This window comes from Pongo pygmaeus, chromosome 21 (genome assembly GCF_028885625.2).
Source record: "Pongo pygmaeus isolate AG05252 chromosome 21, NHGRI_mPonPyg2-v2.0_pri, whole genome shotgun sequence".
In the NCBI taxonomy this organism is placed as follows: Eukaryota; Metazoa; Chordata; class Mammalia; order Primates; family Hominidae; genus Pongo; species Pongo pygmaeus.
The window spans coordinates 45,205,432-45,231,899 of NC_072394.2; the positions used below are offsets into that span (position 1 = coordinate 45,205,432).

General features: G+C 42.1%; 1 protein-coding gene across 12 annotated transcripts in view; it reads right to left on the reverse strand.

The window, feature by feature from the left end:
• Window positions 1-26,468, reverse strand: part of PTPRT (protein tyrosine phosphatase receptor type T) — a 1,135,643-nt gene that overhangs the window by 608,598 nt on the left and 500,577 nt on the right. For all 12 annotated transcript variants that reach the window (XM_054467368.1, XM_054467370.1, XM_063659593.1 and 9 more), the window contains exon 7: window positions 8,198-8,491. In XM_054467368.1, the coding sequence (XP_054323343.1) occupies window positions 8,198-8,491 (294 nt within the window). The remainder of the gene's footprint in view (window positions 1-8,197; window positions 8,492-26,468) is intronic.

Here is a 26,468-nt window from a genome sequence, read left to right on the forward strand (position 1 = left end):
GAAATGAAGAAGAAAAACTCGCGAGACTAGTTAAGTGACGCTGTTCTATTTTCTAGACCTTCAATTACCTCTTTTTATAATTCTCTGCCTCTACTCTGTCCTAGAACTGCATGTTGCCCTGAAAGACCCTCGCCTGTGGGACCCACAGGCTTCTCAGAGAACACAGAGACCACCTGAGGCTGCTTATTGCAGAGAGTCTGGATTCTCTTCCAATCCCTTTTTGCTCTGGGATTGAAAGGCCTCATTCTTACAAGCCTTGGCCTCCTCAAAGAGAGAAGGATCTGCGTAACATGGTTCTCCCTCTTACCTGAGACTAGAGACAATTATAAAAAGGACAATTCCCATCCCCCTTACCCCGTGCCCTATATCATGAAATACCCTCACAGCTACACGTCGAGGACTCCACAACATGCACACAGCCACATGTCTTGTCTTCTCAGCAGCGATCAGAGCTTGTTGCTAAACCACTACTGTGTAAGAAAGTACAGAGAGTAGCAACTACAGAAATCCTTCTTAAAACAGGGTCCATCATGCCACAGTGAAGGAAATTAGGTTCTGACATCCTTTCCCCAGTCCTAAGATTTATTTCTAAATAATGTTTATTAAACGGCCCCTATGTTCCCGGTTCTCTGCAAGGTATATAACTTATCTCACTGAAGCTTTCCAACAAAATGGTGCATTATAATATCCCTTAGATGGAAGAAAATAAATTGAGTCACAGAGAGATGGTATAACACATCCCGGTCACCCAGCTAGCAAGTGCCCAGCTTGAAATAAAAACCAGATTATTTTTGGCTCTAAATCCTCTATCCTTTTCATTCAATTCTAATGACTACTCTCACTTCATTGAGCCCAGCAATTTGAATTTATCTTTTTTTTATCCCCCTGGAGAAAAGAGAGAGGTAGACACATATCACTGCAAGTAGAAATCCATAAATATGTAAATAAAATAGAACCTGCAATCAACCCTCAGGTGGAGGGAACAGGAAGAGAGCCCTCCAAATCAACAGCATATGTGGTGTCTCTGGCTGTACAAAGCCACTTTTCACTTGGAGAGCTGGGACTCTGCAAGACCACAATGAAGTGGGTTCCCAGGCAAGGGGCCTTTGATTTACACGCAAGGGGGATGGGCTAAGATTACGTGACTTGCTGGATTGTTGATTTGTGATTCTGTAACTATAATCGGAGTGGCCTGGGGTCTGCTTCAAGCAAAGTTTGGGGGGATAAAAGAAAGCAATTTCTGGGGATTAAGTGAGACAACTGAGTGGCTGAAGACCTGTTTTTGAGATGAGGAAGAAAACCTGGGAGCAAAACTTCCAAGTGGGTGTTTCAAGGAGGCCTATTTGAGGGTGACGATGAGGAAGAGCTTCTTCTATCTAATGCTAGATGATAGTCTTAAGACACCAACAAGCTGGTACCCAAGCCATTGAAAGTGGTACCTGCAGGAGAGGTACAGGGCCAAGTTGGACCCATGTGGTGTCCATATCTCTTGTCATCTCACCTGCTTTCTCCAGTTACTGACCTCGGCATCCACTGCCCTTTGTTCTCACTGTGGACTCCCAATAGTTAATGCTAGCAGCCTGCCTACTGCCCCTACTCTTTTAAACCTAATGGATACTCTGTGTATAATCCATCCAGAGTTGTATGATAACCAAGCTAACACTGGGTAGAGGATAATAGTCACCACCCGAGATCTCCAGCAGTGAAATGGTCTGCCATGGAAGAGTGCAAACTTCCCATCAGAGGCAGCATTCAAGGTGAGGCTGGGTGGGCAACACACAGCTCTTCTAAGACCCAACTCCTATCACAGAAAGTCTGCTGTTGGGGATGTGCTGGAGGTAAACACACAATGCTCTAGACAAGCGAGTCTCTGAGAGCCCAGACCACAGCATGAACTCTGAAATGGGATTTTCCAGGAGATGATGAACAACAAAAGAATATGGGTCCACTTTCAAGATGCCAATTAGTTCTGAGAAGTGGACAAGTAAGACTTCCTGTTTTGATATAATTATTCATAATCATAGCATCCATAACAATAGAAGCAACCAATAACAGTTTGGTTCACTATAGGCAGCTAAAGAACATTTTGAGTTTGATATACATGATCACATTTGCTCTCATACCTATATCTCACAAAAGATGGTGAATGATTAAACTAAGGAAAAGAAACAAAATAATAAATAAAAATATAAGAAATGGATTATCTCAACAGAACAGCATGAAGACAGAGATTTAAATTGCTTTCATCAGTACTAAGAAGTCCCTTTAATCCTAACCTCCAAGTGGAATCAGGTAGTCCGCATGGAAGAAGCAGTTATCTGCTGATCTCTCCTGAGCTCCAGATTTATATATTCCCATCACTTGTTATGCATCTTCACCTCCAACACAACATATTCAGACCTGAGCTCATTTCCTTTTGTGTTTTTCAGCTCAGAAAATTGTTTCACCACTGTGATGGTTAATAATGAGTGTCAACTTGATTGGATTGAAGGATGCAAAGCATTGTTCCTGCGTATGTCTGCGAGGGTGCTGCCAAAGAAGATTAACATTTGAGTCAGTGGACTGGGAAAGGCAGACCCACCCTCAATCTGGGTGAACACAATCTAATCAGCTGCCAGCATGGCTAGAATAAAAGCAGGCAGAACATGTAAAGACTAGACTGGCTTAGTCTACTGGCCTACATCTTTCTCCCATATTGGATGCTTCCTGTCCTTGTACATCAGACTCCAAGTTCTTCAACTTTAGGACTCGGACTGGCTTCCTTTCTCCACAGCTTGTAGACAGCCTAGACCTCACCTTGTGATCGTGTGAGTCAATACTCCTTAATAAACTTTCCTTTATAGATACATCTGTCCTATTAGTTCTGTCCCTATAAAGAACCCTGACTAATACAACCACTCATCTCTCAGTCATCTAAACCGAAGCATGGGAGTATCACCTTTGACTCCCTACTCCCAACCCCACATCCCTCGATTCGTATCTGATCATCTGTCCAGTTTCTGGTTTAACTGGCTGGGAGTCTTGCTCTGAACTCCAGCCTGCTGGGCTGGGATGCTGCGCTACAGGCAAACTCTTGACAATCACCCCCTTAAGGGTTAAGGAGGAGGTATCCTTCGGGTTAAGTGAAGGATACCCTTCCCTTAGTACCCCAGAATTTTCTTAATCAGTGACCTCTCAAAACCGGCAGAGCCAGAATGCATCCCAACCTGCCTTAGATGAATTGCCTCTCTAGCATCTTCTTGTGCTACGCGCAAGCTTGTAGCCTACTGCTGCCAAGTCTCTGCCTGCTACTAGCATGTCCTTACTAAGCCAACCTCTGCCACCAGTGCCTAGCACAGAATTTGGCACAAAGAAAAGACTAAGTAAATGTTCGATAGAAAGGAGTGAAACTTTTGTGTAGTAGTTATTCATTCTCAGCTGATCTCCATAGTCACCAACCTCCCTACTACCCAATGCCACCCTCAAGAGGACACTTGTGGGCAGAGGAGGTCCCCAGGGCTGAAGACTCCATCAAGTCCTGTGGTGAAGAGTTTCTTTGGCCAAGAGACCTAGCATTTAACTGATTGGTGACCTTCGTCCAACGATTCTGAGTCTCAGTTTTCCTCCCATCTACATCTCAGAGCTGCTGCAAAGACCAAGCAATGGAATGAACATCCTTCCAAAGAGCCATGTTGGCTTGTCACTATATATAAGTTAGTGTAAAACTTGGGTATGAAATAACATTACTCAGCGGAATCCTTACAGCAAATTTCTAGGCTTAACCCCAGAATTTCTGATTTATTAGGTCGGGGGACAGGTCTGAGAATGTGCATTTCTAACAAGTTCCCAGGGGAATACTTGTCTTAATCCATTTGGGTTGCAGTAACAGAATACCATAGACTAGGTAACTTACAAACAACAGAAATTTACTTTTTATAGTTCTGGGGGCTGGAAAGTCCAATATCAAGGTGCCAGCAGATTAAGTGTCTAGTGAGGGCCCATTTCCTGGGTCCTCACATGGCAGAAGACATGAAAGAGCTCTTTGGGGCCTCTTTTGTAAGGGCATTGATCTCATTCATCAGTGTTCTGCCCTGATGACATAATCAGCACCCAAACGCCCCACCTCCTAATATTATCATTTCGAGGGTTAGAATTTCAACATATGAATTTTAAAGGAACACAAGTATTCAGTCTATAGCAATACTGATGCTGCTGGTCGAGGGACTACACTTTGAGAACCACCACCCTAGATGATTCTAAGACATTTCTCTTTCCATGCTGACGCTGTTTTTCCTCCATGAAGCATGCTATTTCAATGCTTGCCTTTATGTTTTACCTTTTTTTGCTGTTTTGTTGGAATCCTAACCCAGCCTGTAAATTCCTCTGGGCAGAAATTATACCTTCCACTCTACATACTCTCTCACTTTCTGTTTTGTAAAATAATGAGTACATTTCCAGCGTGATTAATAATAGAATAGGAAAAGGAGGAAAATCTCAGACTACCAACGCCAATAAACAACACCTACAAATAGATACCAGCCCTGGAATTCTCTTAAAAATTAATTACGAGGCAAAAAACATTCCACCATCAGTGGCGATGCGGGAAGGAAGATTATCTTCTTGATGACACATTTTGTAAAATGTGAATTATTCAAGATTTTAGCTGTAACTTAAACACCAATGTTTTTTAAAAATAAAATACCACAATTGCATTTCAACTCATAATTTTTATATTGATAGCCAGACCATTGTGTTTTCAACATGTAAAATCCATTACACAGTCATGGCAACAGTTTGCAATAGACTGTAAATCTTTATTGAGATGATCATCTTGCGATTGAATTTCAAAATGTATTATATGATCATCAGCAAATAAGTCCACGGGGGCTGCTAAAGTACTTTGAATATCATTTATAAAGATCAAAAACCCTGGAAACTCTTACATTTACCCTGTGGAAAGAGAGAAGTCTCATCAGCAGGATCAAATCAATTATTTTTATGGATGAATATTGCATTGCAAAGCTGAGATAAGGTATTACCCAGTTTAATAACATATCATTATGTCCTTTTAAAGTAGCAAGTTTCATAATCAGGTTTCAATGAGGAATTTTACCAAAGGCCTGTTTTGAAAATAAGAAAATGGCATCTCTGTTCAGCATAGTGGTTCAATAACCTTACAAGGAATATTTCCAAGCAACAAAAATACTTGAGTTACATACTACCATGATACACCACTGAGATACTTAAGAATGGTTACAGCCAGTTCCACTATAACTCTTGTTTTGAAAATGCAAATTTGTTCCAACCCAATTAATATATGAAAGGGCAATTTGAGCATAACACGAATTCTGCATTTCCTTATGTGTGATTTTGTATGTGAGAAACATTAGTGAAGGAGAAACCTGCACCCAGCAAAACTGAGCCACCTAGGAATACATGCAACACACACAGTTCCAACCCCTACCTGGCCCCTCAGCTCACTGCCTGGGTTCTGAGCCACACCTTTTTCCCCAATTTCAGACAGCTTTCCTTCCACCACTTCACAGTCACTCACAGGCTGCAACCTCCCTGATGCCCACTTCCACAGCAAACTTCAGGTCTTTTTCAAGGTAACATACCATCTGTGTTGAGCATCCCTTATCCAAAATGCTTGGGACCAGAAGTGTTTCAGATTTCAGATTTTCTTGAATTTCAGAATATTTGCCTATACCTAATATGATATCTTGGGGATGGGACCCAAGTTCAAACACAAAATTCATTTATGTTTTATATATATCGTAGGCAATCTTATATAATATTTTAAATAATGTTGTGCATGAACCAAGTTTGTGTAAGTCACACCATCAGAAAGCAGAGGTGTAATTATCTTAGCCACTTATGTGGACAACTCTGTGCTTGTCTGTCATCACCATAATTCCTGACTCCGAATGTATATGCTATCGATAAGCAATCATCTTCTTAAGCTTATTCACACATAAGTGCTTAACAGTAAAAAAGAATAAATGATATGTCATTAATACTGTGAAATATTAATGTGTTCAGGTTAACTGAGCAGCACAGTAGACTCAGCAGATACCTGGGTCAGCTGTTGAATGTCAGCAACAAACATCCTGGCTTTCAGTCCTCTCCCTGTGATGTTGTGCTTTGATGAAGGGTTCCTATACACTACATTTTATTTTCTTAGGTGAGAACAAACATCAGAAGCAGTTGAGGAACCAGGAAGTAGATCCTCTAGCGATAAAGAGGCATTCTGCTGGATGGCTTTTAAAAATGTTTCCTCCAGAGTCATCTGCCTCATTAACAATGATTTTTGTCTTAGACGTCTCTGATTTTATAAATTGACCTGGTTTCCTGTTCTGCTGTGAACGCATACTGCTCCAGTCCTTCAATAAGCTCATCACCAATGCTTGCCATGTCATCTACAGGCACTTTTTCTGCAGCGTTAACAATGTCATCTTCATTTGTGGTATCATGTTGGCACTCAGTAAGTTTCAGATTCTGGAGCATTTTGGATTTCTGAGGTTCAGGTTAGGAATACTCCACCTGGATGGATGTATTTCTTAGCCATTTCACATGCATAAAATTGTGCCACCAGTTTTACTAGATTCCCCTCTTTTTTGATGTGTCACTAGGGAAGTATGAATATGGCCCCCAGCCCTATTTTTTCCATAATCCCTGTGGTTTTTACTTTGTAACTTGACATAGTGTGGTGATTTTTAGGCACCTATATGTCAGGTTATGGCAGAGCTGTATGCACTTTTCCTTGCTGTTTGTTCCATGGTTCCTGTACTAATGAATCCTTCCCCTCCATCCAGATGCCCTCAGTGACTCCTTTTTGTTTTCTGAAACCCATGCTGCCTGCTTCCCTGAGCCACACCCGCCTCCACTAGAACATCCCCAGCTGTATATACAATGCTCTCTCTCTCTCTCTCTGTCTCTTTATTCATCATGATGTGGCCAAAAAACAAAGGCTGAGAGTCAGAAAATCTAAGTGTAATTCCTGACCATACCACTGGCCATTCTATGACTTTGCACAAAAAGTTTAAAAGTATTGAGTCTCTATTCCTTTGTACATATATAAAACATAAATACAGCAAAAGTTTACTTGGCGTAAAAAAAAAAGATATAACATAAATAAGGTAATTTGCAACAAATAAAGAGCAAGTTAGTTTAATTTCTTGAGTTGCATCCAGAGCCAGATCATCTCAGAGATACAGTGAGACACATGTTGTTAGCCAATAGCCCCTGATTAGAAATGCAGTAGAAGCCAGGAGGCCTGGGACACAGTTGGATCCAGAGAATCTCTCCTCTTAGACACAATCTCAGCCAGCAAACTCTTACATGGCATCCAGGAATATCAGAGAGACAGGTAGAGTCAGTAACCCATAGAGAAAGAGTGGAATCCAGAGGACCTTCAGAGGAATAGTCCCAACCCAGACTCTTAGGTAGGGATAGGAGCCTCCAGGGGATACAGAGGCAGGAAGCTCTCAGGGACTAAGGTAGTTTCAGAAACAATTCAGAGATACTGTCAGAGCCAGGAGGCATTTAAGACATGGTTGGCAACAGGAGCCCCTCGGAGACAATTCTAGAACCAGGATCCATCAAGAAAATTTTCAAAACCAAGGGTCACAGGCCCAGCTCAGGGAGCCTCAGGAACAATGTTAGAATTAGAAACACATTAAAGATACAACCAAAACCAAGCCCCCAAGGACACAGTCCAAATGAAGCCTTCAGGGGGCACAGTCAGAGCCAGGAGCCCTCAGAGACACAACCAGAGCCAGGAGCCCTCAGAGAAACAGAGCCAGGAACCCTCAGAGAAAAACAGCCAGCGCCCCCAGAGACACAAAACCAAGAGCCCTCGGAGAAATTATTAGCATTAGAAAGCCTCAGACATACAAATGGCACCAGGAGTTCTGGAAGACACAGAGCCAGTGTGTCTCATCAGAAACACTATTAGATCCAGGAACCTCCCATGATCCAGCTAAAGTCAGGAAGTTCTTAGAATCACAGCCAGAGCTAGAAAGCCCCCAGAAATGCAACCACAGCAAGAAGGTCCTCTAAAAAAAACAAAACAAAACCCAAGACCTTGATCCTTTTTATCCACAACAGGAAGCACGTTCACATTCAAAGAAAATTAGGAATTATCTGTCACAGGAAGGCCAGTCTTGGCAATAGCACAGCCTCTCATAATGGAGCCCGGGGAAAAAAAAAATCTTACCTGCACACTTGGTCCTGGTGGTGAGGGGAGGCCCTGGCGGTCCCGTACCCCCCTCACCTGGTCGTGTGAGGAGCACTCGGATCTCATACTCAACATCAGGGTCCAGATGCCACAGCTTATAGTTGGGAGAGTCGACTATGTGGGTCTCTGCCCACGTGCCTGTGGTGGTACGATATTCCACTTCCTTCAGGATGATGGGGCCATCCCCAATGATGGAGTTGGCATTTGGCTTGATCCACAGGTATGTGGCCCCCACAGCCAGTAGCTCTGGGGGAGCAATGGGCGTGGGAGGCTCTGTAAGACAAGCAATCAAAAAGGACTGTCAGATTCAAATGATTTACAGAGCAGACTCCAAGCACATGACGACAAGGGACAGAATTTTCAATGTAGCCACAAAAAAAAAAAAATAGTCAGAAAACCCTTTTTGTTTTATTTTATTATTTTTATTTTATATTTTTGAGATGGAGTCTTGCTCTGTTATTCAGGCTGGAGTGCAGTGGGGCCATCTCGGCTCACTGCAACCTCTGCCTCCCTGGTTTAAGCAATTCTCATGTCTCAGCCTCCCAAGTAGCTGGGATTACAGGCGACTGCCACCACGGCTGGTTAATTTTTGTATTTTTAGTGCAGATGGGGTTTCACCATATTGGCCAGGCTGGTCTTGAACTCCAGACCACCTGAGGTGATCCGCTCGCCTCAGCCTCCCAAAGTACTGGGATTACAGGCATGAGTCAACACGCCTGGCCTGAAAACCCTTTTTAAATCCCACTCATGCCCTACTTTAAGGGTTTGCATGTAAGTACCTGAATCAGTATCTCTTCAGTATATTGAATGCCTACCTTATCTCCTTCATTTAAAGAAATGAAAGAAAGAAGACCATGTGAGGAAATGATTTTCCCAGAACACAGCAAAGCTGCTGGGTGAATACTCTGTTTTCTAGCCTCAAAGGAAAACTTGCTTTTGCTGAAGTAAAGTTTGACACAAAACCCAGGGGAGCCTGAGGTCTATAAACATTTCTTACATAGAACACATAGATTGTGAGTGGAAGTTCTTTCCAAAAAGTGATATGAGCCTAAGTAGAAAAAGAATGATGGCACAGCAAGAATTCAGCTTCTGCCTCAACCCCGGCAGGTTTCTTCCAGCAGAGAAAGTCATGGGTCACAGCAGACCCAGCAGGAATGAGGGGTTAAAGGAAAAGTTGTGCTGAGTTATCATGCATCTACTCTGTGCTGCCACCTCTCTTCCACTGAGTTCCACGCAGTCAGCTAAGTAGACCAGAGGTTCAGCAGGCATGGATTGTAGCCTCTTCCTTGCAATTATTAGCCCATGGCAAAGCTACAAAAATTAACTTATCTTGTACTTCTTATGTACTTTAAAATCTCACACGTATCATTCATGTAATTCTTGGGACAACATTATCACCTTCACTTTAATGGGGGAAAAAAACCCAAAAAACTGAGAACCTAAGAAATCAGGTCACCTAAACAAGGTCATGGAGAAGGTAGTGTAGGATAAAACTTATATCTGCATGCCTTCCTGGACCAACTTGCACCAAGGGAAGCTATCTGCCTCTCTTAATACTTATCTTTAAAAAAATCAAACTGAATATATTTGTTATTTTTATTTGTAGTAAAAATGGCAGAACAATAAAGAAAATGGAAGAAAGAGAAAATATGAGAAGAAATGGAAGAAAATGGAGAAAAATGGAAGAAAGAGAAAATATCTCTAACATCCAACATAGCCATTTTTATTCTTCCATGTCCATTCCAATATTTATGTACTGACACATTTTTTGTGTTGTTATAATAACACATAGACCCTATGTAGATTCATTTTTCTTCCTTCACTTATATTGTAAGGATTTTTTTTCATATACTGCTCGAACTTTATCATCACTGTCTTTAATATTTGCATAACAATCCATCAGGTTATCAAACTAACTATTCTCTGATTGCTGGACACATGAGTTGTTCATGTTTTGCTATGGTAAATAATGCTGCAATGAACATCTTTGTGCAAAGACTTCAGTCTGTCTTATCTCATGTTTTCTTAGGACCAAGTGCAAGGAATGGGATTATATGTCAAAGGGTATGAACAAGAGGAAATGAAGAGTAGAACAAGGAAGAGGAGAAAGGGCAGGCACAGAGGAGGCATATAAGGGTAGAATACAATGTGCATTTGTTTGAGAACATCTCACTTATAGAGAGCCTCTGGGTTATTCACATGGATAGAAGGCGGGTATACATTTTAGCCTGGAACTCAGGTAAGGGCTTTGAGATAGAGACGCACTCAGCATTTCCCTTCTAATTAATTACTTAGAAGCAAAAATTCTCTAGAAACAGAATAATTGCTATGAAACAGGGGTGGACAATATTTTCTCAGTGTGACTCGAAGCAAATCTTAAGGGACAACTCCAGATTGCCTCTATTATAGCCTGCCATTTGGTCAGAGAAGGAAATTAAGCAGATTAGTCAAGCTAGATGCTTTTCTTTACAAAGCCATGGAGGTTATTACTCAAGACCTTGTTATCTCAAAGGTGTTTGCAAATTGATTTTTGGATAATTTGTTCCAGGTAGAGAAGCTAGGTTGGCAGGCAGATAATTTCTGAGCTCATCCTTTGTGCATGTTAAATATATGGAACCTTTGATTGCCATTATCAACTCTCCAGAGCTCCCATCAGTCTCCAGTGAGGCCCCAGGGGTGATATTTTGCAGCTCTGTGATGACTCTGCCCAATTCCTTAATATAATTATTCACAGACTAGACCTCTACAGAATTAAGAGTTGCAGACTTCAATAGTTTGGAGGCTGAGTGAGTGGCCCCATTTAGTTCTTTTCCATCGACTTTTCACCATGGTTTTCTGCCCTCCTATTTCAGACAGTAGTATTCAATTGCTGACCACCAGAAAGAAAATAAAGTATTAAATCTTTCCAAATGGTTAGCTTCTTTTCATGTATTTCTAATGGCATGTGCAAGTATAGTAACAAACATCCCTCTGAGTATATAAATGTCCCTATCTCAAATGACTTGCAACTTCACACATTTGTGTGCAGATTAGCCACACGGTTATCTCTCTCTCCATCCCCTCAAGAGTAGACCATGTAAGTTTATCACAGTGTTTCCTCTATCTGGCACCAAGGAAGCCACCAGATTATTGTGTGCTTTATTCTTTCTTTTTTCAGTGATCCATTGATTTATAATTGGCATTGTTTACAAGGCACAGGTACTGGTGGTTCAAAGAGAGAGAAGCAAAAATATAGCACAGAATGTTTTTGGTAAGCAGCACATTATTTTAAAAATACATAGACAAACCCAATCTATTTATATCAGTTCTCTGTCTCTAAGATGAACTCTTCAAGAAGACAGTATAGAAAACGTACAGGGCCATCCAGTCCAATGGCTAGAGTCATCAGGGAGGAAAAGGAAACCCCTGTGTATCTCATTTGCCAGACAGAGCACTGAGCGCATGAAATTTAATGCAGCCAAGTAAATCAGTGATAACAAAGTGTAGTAAAGTCATGATGGGGGTGGCAGAGGCAGTTTTGAAGCCTGTGAAAGGACCTAATCTGGTCTAGAGGTTAGGGAAGCTCTTGCAGAGAGCGCTTAGGGGAGTGTTCTGCTGGGACCACTCACATTGAGTCTATGAACAAAGAAAAATTCCTGGGGGTCCCCTAGTTCTCAGTTGCTTGGGCTAGACTGGTCAACAATTAAAACGATGTGCCTGGACACTCATTCATTCACTCGTTCTATGAATGTCGAGTCCCTGCTGCTGGTCACACACTGTCCTAGGCACAGACACAATCTTGGCTGCATGGAGGTCCCCTTCCAGCCTTCACTCGAGGATTGACAAAGAGAAGGCAGGAGAGAGGGAAGCTGACTCAGAAGCTGTTGAGAAGGAGGGCATTCGAGAATGGAGAGGCCCTGGGAGCCAGACCTAGGTAGGAGCTTATGGATCCATAAAGGGATACACATATACACAATGGAACACTGCTCAGCAAGAAGAAATGAACAAGCTGCAGACGCAGACACACACAACAACATGAGTAAATCTCAAAAAAATTCATGCAAAAGAAAAATAAAAGAAGAATGCATGATGACCCCACTTATGTGAAAAGTTCAAGAACAAGTAAAACTGCTCTATGGTGATAAAAGTCAGAAGCATAGTGACCTGGGGGGCAGGTACTGACCGGGACAGAGCCTGAGGGAAGTTTCTGGGATGTTAGAATGTTCTCTATATATTGATTTGGGTAATTAAATAACAGAAATCAAAATGGTGTTACTATAAGGGAGACGACTGCCTGAAAGAAGGCATAAGAAAAATTTGGGAGGTTATAACCATTTCTGTATCTTAACTGGGGTTATGTAAAACTCATTAAACTGTGAACTTTAAACAGAAGTATTTTTATGCATATAAGTGATACCTTAAAAGTTAAAAAAAACACCAAAAATACGGATATGTGACTCACTGGGTGAAGAGAATGCCCACTAATTACTTGAAAGGGAACCTCAGAAAATTGGGAGAGAATGAGCCTTTACTCCTATACCATTCCCTCTTATCAGCACCATCAGATGCTTGAATTCCTAACAGTTTTTCAAACAAGAGGTTGTTCAGGCACACACCAGTTTCTTATCCATGAGCCTTTTCACTTCTAACACAACCAATGCCCTCTTCTTAACAGACTCCACACCATCATCTGTGCAAAGCCAGGAGTAAGTGTTTAACATCTGACAGCACCCTCTGCTCACAAAGTTTGCAACTAAATTAAGGAGGAGGAAGTCTTGCCTTCAGGGAGCTGAGGCCTAAGCTGGGAGATGACATCAGTGCCTTCCAGCCAGGCATCAAAGCACTGCGAGGACAAGGATGCCAGGAGCCATCCATGAGACCTGGGCAGCAGCGGCCCTGAGCTTCCAAGGCTCTCCTTCAACATGTAGATGGTGACTCCTTCCTGTAATTCTGCCTCATCCTCAGGCATCAATCTCCAGAACAATTCTGTCTTTCTTTTCCCTGCTGTGAGCACTTGTAACAGTTTGACTCCCTAGAAATTCCTACAGAGAGCAAAAGTGTTTCAAATAGCTGGAGATAGAGCTGTGCCCATGTATTGTCTGCTCTAGACAGAAATCAAACGTTTTGAGAAAAACCAAACGTTACTAAGATGTGAAGTGAGCCTTGATATGATTAAGGTGAGTATAACCTGGCCTCCAACACTTTACACCACACGCCTCACCCCACCTGATCACCCTTTTAATTACATTTCTATTCAATGACCCTCCAGGTCTGTGGGAATGCCTCCACCCACCCAACCCTAGCCACCAACACAAACACATTCATACACAGACAGAAACACGGTTGTGCCATTCTCGTTTCCAGACTTTTGTCTGTGCCATTTTTCCCAACTAGAATGGCTTTCCTTTTACTTGGGGTTTTTTTTGTTGTTTTTTTGTGTTTTTTTTGGTTTTTTTTTTTTGAGACAGAGTCTCACCCTGTCACCCAGGCTGGAGTGCAGTGGTGCAATCTCGGCTCACTGAAACCTCCAACTCTTGGGTTCAAGCGATTTTCCTGCCTCAGTCTCCCAAGTAGCTGGGATTACAGGCACCTGTCCTCACATCCAGCTAATTTTTGTACTTTTAGTAGAGATGTGGTTTTGCCATGTTTGCCAGGCAGGTCTCAAACTCCTTATCTCAGGTGACCCACCCTCCTCAGCCTCCCAAAGGGCTGGGATTACAGGCGCGAGCCACCATGCCCAGCCTTCAATTACTTTTAACTAAAGCATGCCTATTTTTCTTTTCAAAACTGCTTCATGATGACTTACTTTCGTGTAGCACAGGGCTAGGCACAGAGTAGATGTTCAATGCTGATTAAACTTTCTACGATTTATGTGCAACACTGTTTTCATACAATAATGGACTAAGGATCAAAAAGGACTACCTTGGGGCCAGGCTCCAAGCTTTCCTTGACCTTGGCTTACCACTAGCCAGATGTGTGACTCTACTCAATCTTCGTGGTCCTCAAATTTATTTTACCTTGACAATGAAAGATTCAAGTAATAAAAGTCCCTAAATTTTCTCTACCAAGGGCCACAGGGATTCTATGTGTACTCAATGACTACCCTAACAGTGAGCAATCAGCAGTAGCCCAGCCTTCTCATTCTTCCCTGGCTTGGGCTCACGGTCCTTGGACACAACCTAAGTAGATATAGCATCAAATCCTCCAGTAGGTACCAACCAGAATTAGTCTTTGTTGGCTGGGCATGGTGACTCATTCCTGTAATCCCAGCACTTTGGGAGGACAAGGCGGGAGGATCACTTGAGGTCAGGAGTTTGAGACCAGCCTGACAAACATGGTGAAGCCCTGTCTCTACTAAAAATTAGCTGGGCACGGTGGTGAGCACTTGTAATTCCAGCTACTCAGCAGGCTGAGGCAGGAGAATCGCTTGGACCTGGGAGGCAGAGGTTGCAGTGAGCCAGGATCATGCCACTGCACTCCAACCTGGGTGACAGAGCGAGACTCTGTCTCCAAAAAAAAAAAAAAAATTAGTCTTTGTGCCCTAACCAAACATACAGCCAGTAGTCAATAAATATCTGATGTCTTATTTAAATGGGTAGAAAAAATATTTGATAAGTTTTCCCAAAGTAAAAGGGTGAGGGTGGCAACAAAGAGATGAAAAAGAACAAGAAGTAGGATGTTGTAGAGATTACTGAATGCACCTCTAAGCAAAGGATTGGAAGTATTTAGGGAGAAGACATCAAACAACTGAAAGAAAGCAACAATCAAAGACATATATAAAGAAAACTTCTCCGAAATACCCAAAGGCCTGAGTTTGCAGACTCTGAAGAGCACAATGGGTTCCAGGCAAAATCAATGATGAGACTTGAGCTTAAGTACATACTGGCAATATTTTTGAAATACAAAACTAAAGAAAAATTCCCATAAGCCTTCAGAAAAAATAACAGCCATCCATCAAAACAAAATAAAAAGACTAAAAACTCTGGTTCCAGACTTTATCATTACAATTTCAAACACTGGGATGTGATGAGGAAGAGGATGATGAGAATAATCACAAATAACACCATGGGGCAGCTAGCACGTACTGCACACTTTCAGACACCTCTGACTTCCCTTAGTGTTCTACAGTATTGATTCATTTAGTCCTCACAGCAACTTTATGGGGGGGGTAGATACCCATCCAAAGTCAAACAATTAGTCATTCAAAAATCCAGGACTGAGGCCAAGGCAACATGCCCAGGGTCTGCACTCTTAACCATTACGATAAAGACAATGGTACATTAAGATAAAGACAACTGGTATACACAAAAGGTCTTAAGGGGGATGTTTCCAGTCCCAAGAGTTTTATAGGAGGTTAGTTGTGGTGCATTTTCAAAGCCAGCAGAAAAAATGCTCTCGGTTTCTGAAGAACGCAGAGAAGAAAATGCTATGTGCATGCCTTCCCTTAGAGAAAAACTGCTTGAAGATTTACCCTAGTCCACCTTGTGATGAATCAAAATCATAACCTCTAGCATAGGGGAATTGTGATACAAGAAGGATCAGTCCTATGAGATGGTTAGCTACCACAAGACCCTCCTTTCTCAGATGTGAGTCTAGCAGAGAAGCATGATCTTGTGCCAGACTGAAGTGAACACACAGCCCAATCTGTAAGAAGGGGCAGAATGGCATGCCTTTCATCCACAAAGCATTTAGGTAATGCTTAAAAACAAGCAATTTCATTATGAACGGTTAACTTTAGCTTCGGCCATCATCCTGAAAAGGGACATCATAAATTCCTATGAAAAAGTCTCTCCTTCACTTTGCTGAACTAAATTCAACAAACAAATCTCATCTACCTAAGCTTAAAACATCTAGATTTAAATACATGAAAACGTTGACGTTTTTCTTAGGGTTATGAGAATATAGGTACTATTTTTTCTTTATTCTGTTTCTTATTTGATTTTTTTTACAAATGCCTAGTAAACCTGCATCAGTTGCTTATTATAAATATAAGCATTTGAAATAGGTAAGGTTTTTATATATTTCAAGCTTTTACATCTGGATGTGACCTCTCTTGCAGTTCTATGCTCTCAATCACTGGGAGTGTTTAGCAGTCAATCTCCCCTCCTATCTGCCCAGGTAGCAGGAGTCAAGAACCACGACTACATCCATTTTCCCAGCAAGTTCCTCACCAATACTTCACGAACAAGGAGACATCCTGGCTACCTCTGGGACCCCCTCAAAGACCTCCACTGTGAGTTGACACTTGACTTTCAGATAATCCTCTAATCATTGCAACCACACAGTAGTTTACCTGCTTCCTCATTTTTCTCTCTATAGTGACAACACAAAGCAGACAGTACTACTCCCTTATTACAGATGAGGACACCAAGGTTACCTAGAAAGCAGCTGTGTCAATACAGCCTGCTCTGTGGCTACAAGCATCGCACTTCCCACCCACCCGCAAGCCAGGTGTTACCACTCCCAGGAGCAGCCCTTACCCAATGAGGGATGGAAGTTGGTGGATAAACATCCAGGTTTTCTTGACCCCTAGTGGGACAATGGGGTAGCTTTATTCAGTCTTTTAGATGGCCCTTGGTGGGACTGAGCACCAGATATCCTCTAGCACTTCCAGCTCATAGTGCACTCCTTTTTTTTTTTTTTTTTTTTTGAGATAGAGTCTCACTCTGTCACCCAGGCTGGAGTCCAGTGGTGCGATCTCAGCTCACTGCAGCCCCCGCCTCCCAGGTGCAAGTGATTCTCCTGCCTCAGCCTCCTGAGTAGCTAGAACTACAGGTGCTACAGGCATGCGCCACCATGCCTGGCTAATTTTTTGTATTTTTGGTAGAGATGGGGTTTCACCACATTGGCCAGGATGGTCTGGATCTCCTGACCTTGTGATCTACCCACCTCAGTGTCCCAAAGTGCTGGGATTACAGGCATGAACCACCATGCTCAGCCCATAGTGCACTCTTTAAGGGGCTTTCTTTCTTCTCAGTCTCCCTTCGTCTCCTATTTACCAGTGTTCCCTACAACTTAGATAAACTATTTGCAAATCCATGCTAAACGATCTGTTTTCTGGGGAAATCCAGTCTAAGATATTATGAAAACCAGGGAAAGTTACTTAACCTCTTTGTGTCTCAACTGCCTCACCTGTAAACTGGGGATATAGTAACATCTTCCTCATGGGAGTTGCCATAAAGATTATATAAATTATTATAGTCGATACTTTAGAACAGTTCCTACACATAACAAGTAAACTGTCTTTGCTACTAATGTCATCATCCTCCCAACCAGCCACCGATGAGCCATTCAGCTGTCAGTGACAGCCTTAACTGATATTCTCATTTTGTGCCCCCCCACAGAGAGACACAAAGATCCCATCAAACGCATTCCCCTTCCTGTGTCAGGATCAAGAGAGTCTACAGTAATGTCAGTGTGTACTCCTGCCAAAACTCCCACCAGCAAATAAATTTAAGAGCTCAGCCTCAGTCTACTTAACACCATCATGTTGCAACCAGTGAAGTCATTCAGAAATGCACAATTCAATAACAACTTAGCACCAGATGAGGTTTTATGATCTGCAACACTCTTGTCTGCCCCGGCTCCCCTTTATCCCCCAACACCTCAACATTTTCAAGATTACTCTTTGCTGGGCCACTTCCAAAATTAAGAGCAGAGTAATCATTCTAGAAGAGCCTTCCTTTCCTTGCCTGCTAATCAGGAGTCCTCAGAAAGCATGAATCAAGAGTCTGGCACCTCCAAAGAGGGGGCTAGGAGAAGCTGGATTCTAAAGCTTTGGAATCAAAGGCCATGCTTCATGAGCACCTTGTTCCAGGGCAGCATGGGTTCACAAATGGGCACCCTTCACTCCCCTCCCCCACCTAGGCCAAGCAGCCCTGCTATGAAGAATGGGGTGAAAGAAACTCTTGCCTTATCCAGTTTGGATCTTAGAGTTCCAGAGACAACCATGTCTGTACACCCGCAGGATGGTGAGAGCTGTTATTATTACTGTCATGCAGCAAGGACAAATAACATTCTCATAATGTTCACTGTGTGCCTGGCTCTATTTCGGGATTTACATACAAATTCGTTTATTCCTCATATCACACCGGAAAGTAAGTACTATTCTACTATGCATTTATAGATGAGGAAACTAAAGGAGTGTGCTAGTATTCAGGTCTGGTCTTTTTATTTCAAGCCCACTCTGTTACATCAGTTATGTAATTCTGGAGCTGGGACCCTACTAATGACATCTCTAAACTACCTTGCCAGCTGGCTTTGGTCCAGTCCTAGTGATGGGAGACTTCAGATGGAGACTGGGATGCTGGAAGAAGGAAGAAGATGCTCTCTTTCTGCTTCAAGGTCCTTATAGCAGCACTCCAGCAACAGGGGCTGCTACACTCCAGGTCTTAATCTCTTCTGGTCTTTGTAGCACCCATGGCACAGTATCTTTTTGAAGGAACTAACAGAACCTAGGCCATGCCCCTTACAGCTGCAGTACAATCTGTGGGGTCTCCCTCCTCAAAGGTCTCAGAATCAGCCCTGCTGTGCTCCTCCTACAGACTTCTAGGTACCATAACCCCTTCTATTCCATTTTGTTACCCCAGACCCAGGTATGGTCACCACTTCCTGCCATTTTTGGCTACCTTAGCATCCCATTTTTGCACTGACAGCCTTTCATCACTGTGTAATGGATTCCCTTCAATAAAAACCCTCTGTTTGAAATACCTGGTGTGATTTAGGGTTTCCCTCCTGGACTCTGATTTATATCAATAGGTATTATAATTATCTTTATTTTTCACATGAGGAGACCAAGGTACAAATTGCCCAAGGTCATGTGGCTAGTTAGTGAGTGTGCTGGGACACTGAGGCTGTCTTGCTCTAGAGGCCATGATTTTAACTCACACACTGAGCTGATGCCCCACTGTTCTCAGCACCCTGGTCAGCAACACGGTGAGGCAGGTACATGAAGGCTGGGAGATACCATATTCTGCCTAACAAACAAGTAATGAGGGCTGACTCTGCTATGTTTGGGGATGTGGAGTCAAAGCAAATAACTGTCTCTACCCTGGAGGAGACTAAGAGACTAGGGAAGGATGGAGAAACCAATGAGCTATAGAAGAAAATGATACAGGCCGGGAAGTGGCAAGCCCAGAGTCCTGTGGACTCATACAGGTGTGTGGTATTGATACAGACAGGAGACAGGGAAGTACTGGGTAGAAGAGGGTGGTTCCCCAGTAAAGGCCCCACCCTCAAGCCTGAAGACCCACGGCCCTAAGTCAGGACAGACATTTCTGTTTTCGCACCCAAAAAGTTGCCTTTTGGCCCACCACACCTCCAATCCTGCCCCCATATAAACCCAAGACCTTAGTGGGCACACATACAAGTGGCTGAACGTTGGAACCAGCAGACCAGTGACAATTGGACAATGTGGCAGAGAAAGACAGAAGAGAAAGGATGTCTGGACGCTGAGGGGAGCTCAGCTGGAGGCAGTGAGACAAGAATCTGCCACTGGGCAGCCCGACTCCAGGGGAAGACCACCTTCCCACTCCATCCTCCCCTTCTGGCTCCCCATCCATCTCACTGAGAGCCACCTCCACTGATAAAACCTCGCATTCATCCTTTGAGCCCACATGTGATCCAATTCTTCTGGTGCAGTGGGCAACCGAAGGAGTGAGCCACACCCATTTCACATCCTGCAAGGGAGATAAGGGAAATCTCTCATTTCAGTATCATACACAGAATAGTGGTCCCAAAAGATGCTCAAGTCCTAATCCCCAAAACTTACATAGACTCCAAAACTTATATAGACTCTGAAGCTGTGATTAAGTTAAGGATCTTGAGTAGGGAGTGTATCCTGGATATGCAGTATCCTGGATAAGTGAAGAAGGGAGGCAGGAGAGTCAGAGAGAGCGATTGGAAGATGCTATGTTCTGGCTGTGAAGATGGAGAAAGGGACCACTAGGCAGGGAAAGCTGGTGACGTCTAGAATCTACAAAAGGCAAGGGAACGGACTCTCCCCTAGAGTCAAAGGAACACAGCCCCGCTGACCCATTTTAGACTTCTGACCTCCAATGCTGTAAGATCATAAATTTGTGATTGGTTACAGCAGCAATCGAAAACTAATACAAAGGGAGATATCCAAATTAGACGGAGGATGTTAGGGAAGTCTTCCTAGAGCAATCAAATCATGACCTTGGTCTTAAAGGAAAAGGAGAGTCTAACAGGCACAAGGGTGGGGTTATTCACAAAGACAAGACTGGGTCATGCAGGGATGGTATATCCTGCTGAAACACAGGTGATGGGGAGCAGGGGTGGAGGGCCAGCAAAAAGGCAGAGAGGGCGAAAGTGACCCGATCAGGAATGGTCTTCATCCTGAGGCTGTGTAAGCAGTGGTGTCACGCAGGCACAAGAGTTATAGGGACAACTCCTCTGAGTGCACGGTGAAGAATGGGTCTAAGGGAGAGAAACAGACAGGGGGACCAATAAGGAAGTTGTGTCAATTACCTTGAGGAAAGAAATGATGGAGGCATAACTCAAGTAATGGCCATGGGACTGGAGAGGCAGAGGCAGAGGAACTAGGCAGAGGGTTGGGAGACTGAAAGGACAGGACTTGGTCACGGATTGAATGTAAGGAGCAAGGCATATGGACCAGTACAAGACTAGTGTTCAACATGCTGGGTGAGTCTCCCCTTGACCTCCACAATGCCTGCCCAGCCCACATAAGTGGAAGTCTATCTCAATTTCCCTGTGCAGTACCCCAGTACTCTATGCTAGCTTCTCCAAACTATGCCCAATACACTTCATCCCTTTGCATTTTCATATTCACTTTCACTTACAAAGGGAAGTGAGGTGTACTGGAAAGTAAAAGATCACTGGGTCAGACGGAGGTTGCCTTGCAACCTCTATTACTTAATGGTGTGACATTAAGCAAGTGATATAACTCCCTTGTGGCTGAGTTTCTTCCCATGTAAAATCAGGGTCATGGATCATACCTCACTGGGTCCTTGTGAAGATCAAGTGTAAGTGCCTGAAAAATGACAGACCCTACAGAAATGTGAGTTATTCCTTTCTTCCCATGGCTATTAGCTTTGGACCCCTGCACTGGTCTTTCTCCCCATTCCACAGCCTTCTCCTGTAATGGGCCATTCAGCCCAGCACCTCTAGCCTCCTAAGATGCCCACTCTGAGCATCTGGGCTCTCAGGGCATCTTGGGCTCATGCATCACATGTATCACATTCGATAAAATCAATGTCAGCTTTATGCATGTGGTAGCCACTAATCTCCCACCAGAACAGGCAACTCACTTTCAGAAAGCACTGGAGGAAAAACACAGTAGCTGTCATAGCAGAACAAATATGACAAGATTACAAAGTAGAGGGAAAGGGGTGGTAGGGAGCGAGGGAAGAAACATGCAATTCAGGGCAACCTGAGTCCAGGCAGCTTCATCAGTTGCTACGCTACCAGCCACAGAAAGAAAGGCTTACGCAGAAGGTATCTGTGGCTTTAGAGATATTGTTATTTTGCAAATTCTTCTCCTTGGCCTATCCCTATGTGCAAGGGGGAGATGCATAATTAGTCTCTAAGCTGCTGAAATGGCTGGAAATGACTAGAAGTATTGACTGCTCTGAAGTGTCAGGAAGGGGTGTCCAGATGGATTAAGAGGCTTATCCATAGAGCCTACTCAGTTTGTGGGAAGAGTTTAAGAGATAACGCCCCCCCTTATGCAAAGGAACTGAAAAATGAGCTTCTTCCAAATCCTCCCTCATTCCCCTAGGGCTGCCTCTGCCCCTGCCGTATCTTGCCTGAAGAGAGACTTAGCACAGCCTAACTCACTGCTCTTTGGGAAAGGACTTCGAAACAACAAAATCCTGCAAGGTCCCATAGACCTCTGCCCCTGTCTCCAAAAGCCATGATTCTGACTAAGCCAGATGGATGCTGGGCTCCAAGAACAGAATTAGTGGCTTCATGCTGTTGTCTACCACAGGTCACTGCCTCTAGGTGCTTCTGTAGAGGAACAGAACATGAGGAAACAGGAAGGAAAAGGTAAATACATTGTTTATGACATTGCAGGCACTGTTCGAGGTATTTCTAACATCTTATTCATGTATTTGTCAAGCATAGGCCCAGGGAACTCAACGACATATACAGTGATTTCCAAGGGCCCAGATAAAGCAAGTCTTTAGCTAGAACATCTTGGAACAAAATCCTGCTTGAAGATGTTGGATAGGTTTGAATTTTAACACACACAAAAGGTTTCAATGAAATACCACCTTTACACAAATTATTTCAGAGACTCCAAAGAGAAGAATTACTTCCAAACTTACTTTACAAGCCCAGGATAGCTTTCATTCCAAGACTTCACAAAGATATCACATGAAACTTTTAGGTCAATCTCCCTCATAAACATGTAAACTAAAACCCTACATATTGTATTACCAAGCCAATCCTGTGATATATAAAATGAATAACAGATTATAACCACATTAAGTTTATTCCAGGACTACAAGTTTGATTTAATATTAGAAAATCAATCAGTATAACTCATCACATTAACAAACTGAAAGATAAAAATCACACAGTTGTCTCAAGAGATGCTGAGGAAGCACTTGATGGAAATCAACAGCCATTCAGGATAAAACTTTTAGAAAACTAGAAATAGAAGGAAAGTTCTATAATCTGACAAAGGGTATCTAAAACATTACTTTAACATCATAATCAATGGTAAAATACTACACACTTTTCCCTGATTTCCCCAATTCTACTGGTAGTTTTAGCCAATGTAATGAGGCAAGAAAAAGAAATAAAAGAAATAAATGTTGGAAAGGAAGTAATAAAGCTTTCATTATTCATAGACTACATAATTGTGTGTGTAGAAATTCTTTAAAAATCTCAAATTATGATAAAAATTAACAAGTTAATTTAGAAAAGTTCCATAAATTAAATATAAACAACTATAAAATGAAATTTAAAAGGTGCCATTTACCCAATCAATGGTAATAGACATCATAATAATGGTGACCTCTAGGGGAAGGAGTAGTTGACTGGGAAGAAACATGATGAAACCAGGTACCACAATAATTTACACCTTGATTTGGAAGATGGTTATATGGGTGTACGTGTATATGAAAGTCGTTGAGCTATCCACATAACGTTAACGCACTTTATGTCCTTTACTGCATTCTGTTCTACTTCAATAACAAACAAATTGAATAATTACTTACAAAAGCACCAGCAAAGTATTAAAATATCTGGGGATGTATATATACCTATATGTGCATATGTGTATATACATGTATTCTTCTTCACTGAAAACTGCCAAACATTACTGGGATACATTTTTAAAGATCCACATAAATGGAGAGATAGTCCACGCTCATGAATTAGAAGAATCAATATTGTAAAGTTGTATATTCTCCTTATGTTGAAGTATATGCTATCCTAATAAAATGTCTGTCAGCCTTTCTAGATAATTTAACAAACTTATTCTGAAGTTTACATAAAAACGCAAAAGGCCAGGAATACTCAAAGCAATATTTAAAAAGGAAAAGAAAGTTAGAGAGCTTACCTTTTAGGAAATTAAGATTTATTATTAAGCTACAATAATTAAGAAAATGAGGTATTAAGCTACAGTAATTAAGAAATTGAAAAACAGTTCAAGAAACAATGGAGTCAAGAAACAAATCCACATATTGATAATCACTTGATCTGTGATACAGCTGACACTTCACTGTGGTAGGAGAAGTGTATTCTCAACAAAAAAATTAGGATTATTTAGGTATCCATATGAAGAAAAAAAACCTTCAACATTGAGCCCTACTTTATACTATAAACAAAGTCAATTCCAGGGTACTATAGACCTATATGTAAAAGGTAAACAATAAGATTTATATAAAATAGAATGTTTCTGACCTTGGGGTAGGCAAACATTTTTTAAACAAGCATAAAACTATAATCCATAAGGAAATTAAAGTGGACCACAAGGGTTTCTCACACTACTCCTTTATAACCACATCCACCTCTGTCCCCACTTCCCCACCTCATCATTCATCCCTGGGAACTACCAATCTGTTTTCCACTTCTAAAATTTTGTCATTTCAAAAAAGACAATATATAATCTCTTGGGATTGTTTTTGTCACCTGCCATCATACCCTGGAAATTACTCCAGGTTTTTTTTTTTTTTTTTTTTTTTTTTTTTTTTGAGACAGAGTTTCACTCTGTCGCCCAGGCTGGAGTGTGGCGGCGCGATCTCAGCTCACTGCAACCTCCACCTCCCAGGTTCATGCCATTCTCCTGCCTCAGCCTCTCGAGTAGCTGGGACTACAGGCACCCGCCACCATGCCTGGCTAATTTTTTATATTTTTAGTAGAGACGGGGTTTCACTGTGTTAGCCAGGATGGTCTCAATCTCCTGACCTCGTGATCCACCCGCCTTGGCCTCCCAAAGTGCTGGGATTACAGGCATGAGCCACTATGCCCGGCCTAGTCCAGGTTTTTGTGTGCATGGATAGTTAATCTATTTTTGTTGCTGTGTAGTTTCCATGTGATATACATATGGGTCTATTGTTGTGTTGAATGTTGTTTAACCATTCTCCTGTTAAGGGTCATCTAGGCTGTTTTCAGGTTTTTGCTATTAAAATAAAACTGCCATGAACAGTTATGTATAGGTTTTTGTATGAACATAAGTTTTCATTTTTCTGGGATAAATTCCTTGGAGTTCAATCTCTGGGTCATATGGAATTCAGAACTACCAAACTGCTTTCCATAGCGGCTACATCATTTTACATTACTACCATCAATGCATGAGTGGTCCACTTCCTCACCTGTACTAGTATTGTCACTATTTCTTTTTAGCCATTCTGATAAGTATGTAGTGATGTTTCATTGCTGTTTTAATTTATACTACCTTAATGGCTAATAGCATGGAACATCTTTTCAAGTGTTTATCTGCCATCTGTACAGCCTAGTGCAGCTTGATAGCTGGTTCTGGCTGGGGTCACTCAGAAGGCTGCAAAGCAGGGTATCTACTGTGGCTACAGTCCTCTCAGGGCCTGACTAGGATAGGATCTGCTCCCAAGCTCACAGAGCTCCTGGCCGTCTTCGGAAGACTCACTTCAAAGATCATTCATGGCTGGGCGTGGTGGCTCATGCCTGTAATCCCAGCACTTTGGGAGGCCAAGGCGGGAGGGTGAAATGTCTCATCATATCTTCTGCACATTTTCTAATTGTTTTGTCATTGAGTTTTAAGAATTCTTGATATATTCTAGACTGCAGTCCCTTGTCATATATATGGTTGGCAAATATTTTCTCTCACTCTGTAGCTTATCTTTTCATCCTCTTTGCCTGAGCTTTCACAGAGCAAAAATTTTGACTTTAATAAGGTTCAATTTATCAATTTTTCAGTTAGAAATCATGCTTTTGATGTCAGGTCTGTATTAACTTTTTACTTTTAATTATACTCAAATTTATCAGAGCTCACAAATCCATTCAGATTCCTGATGAAATTGTGTTCAATCAAATATTCAGTTGACAAACACACAACTACGCTTGATTCTATTTCCTACCACAGAGTTTCTGAATAACAGATATGCTGAAAAATATGTCTGGATTGTTTTGAAAGTTTTAGTGGTATTTATTTTTTAGAAGTTTGATATTTTAAAAATTATCTTTTTGGTCATGATGATGAATAGTTAATTTAAAATAAGAAAATTAAAGAATACACTCAAAACTGTTGAAAAGATGGAAGACCATACAATTTGGAACAACCTGCAAACTGGGAGGCATGTATCCAACACAGCACTGTCCTTCAGAGTCTCTTCATTGAACTTAACAACGAAGAAGATGGGATCACTACCCCAAGTTCAATTAATGATTCATTAGTAAGCAGCTGTCAATCTGGAAAATGTAAGATAGACTTAGATACTTAATATATGACTTTTACTACTGTAAATCTTCAAAGGGCTAAAACTTGATATCTCTTGTGCAAGAAAATCTGGCAACATCTGCATAAGACCATCATTTCTGTGGTGATATTTAAAGACCAATTATTGGCAGCCTGCAGCCTCCAGCCTCTACAATGACCCTCAGTGACTCCCTCCTCCTGTCATTCATGGCCTTGGGTAACCCTGTCACTTTGAGAGTGGGCTGGACCTAGTGACTCGCTTCTAGCAGAGTACAGCAAAAGCGATGTGATAATATTTCTGAGATTCTGTTACACTAAGTCTACCATTTTACTTGCCTCTCTCTGTCCTTCTCTCTTCCCCTTCCCTTTCCCCTTTTCCTCTGCTCT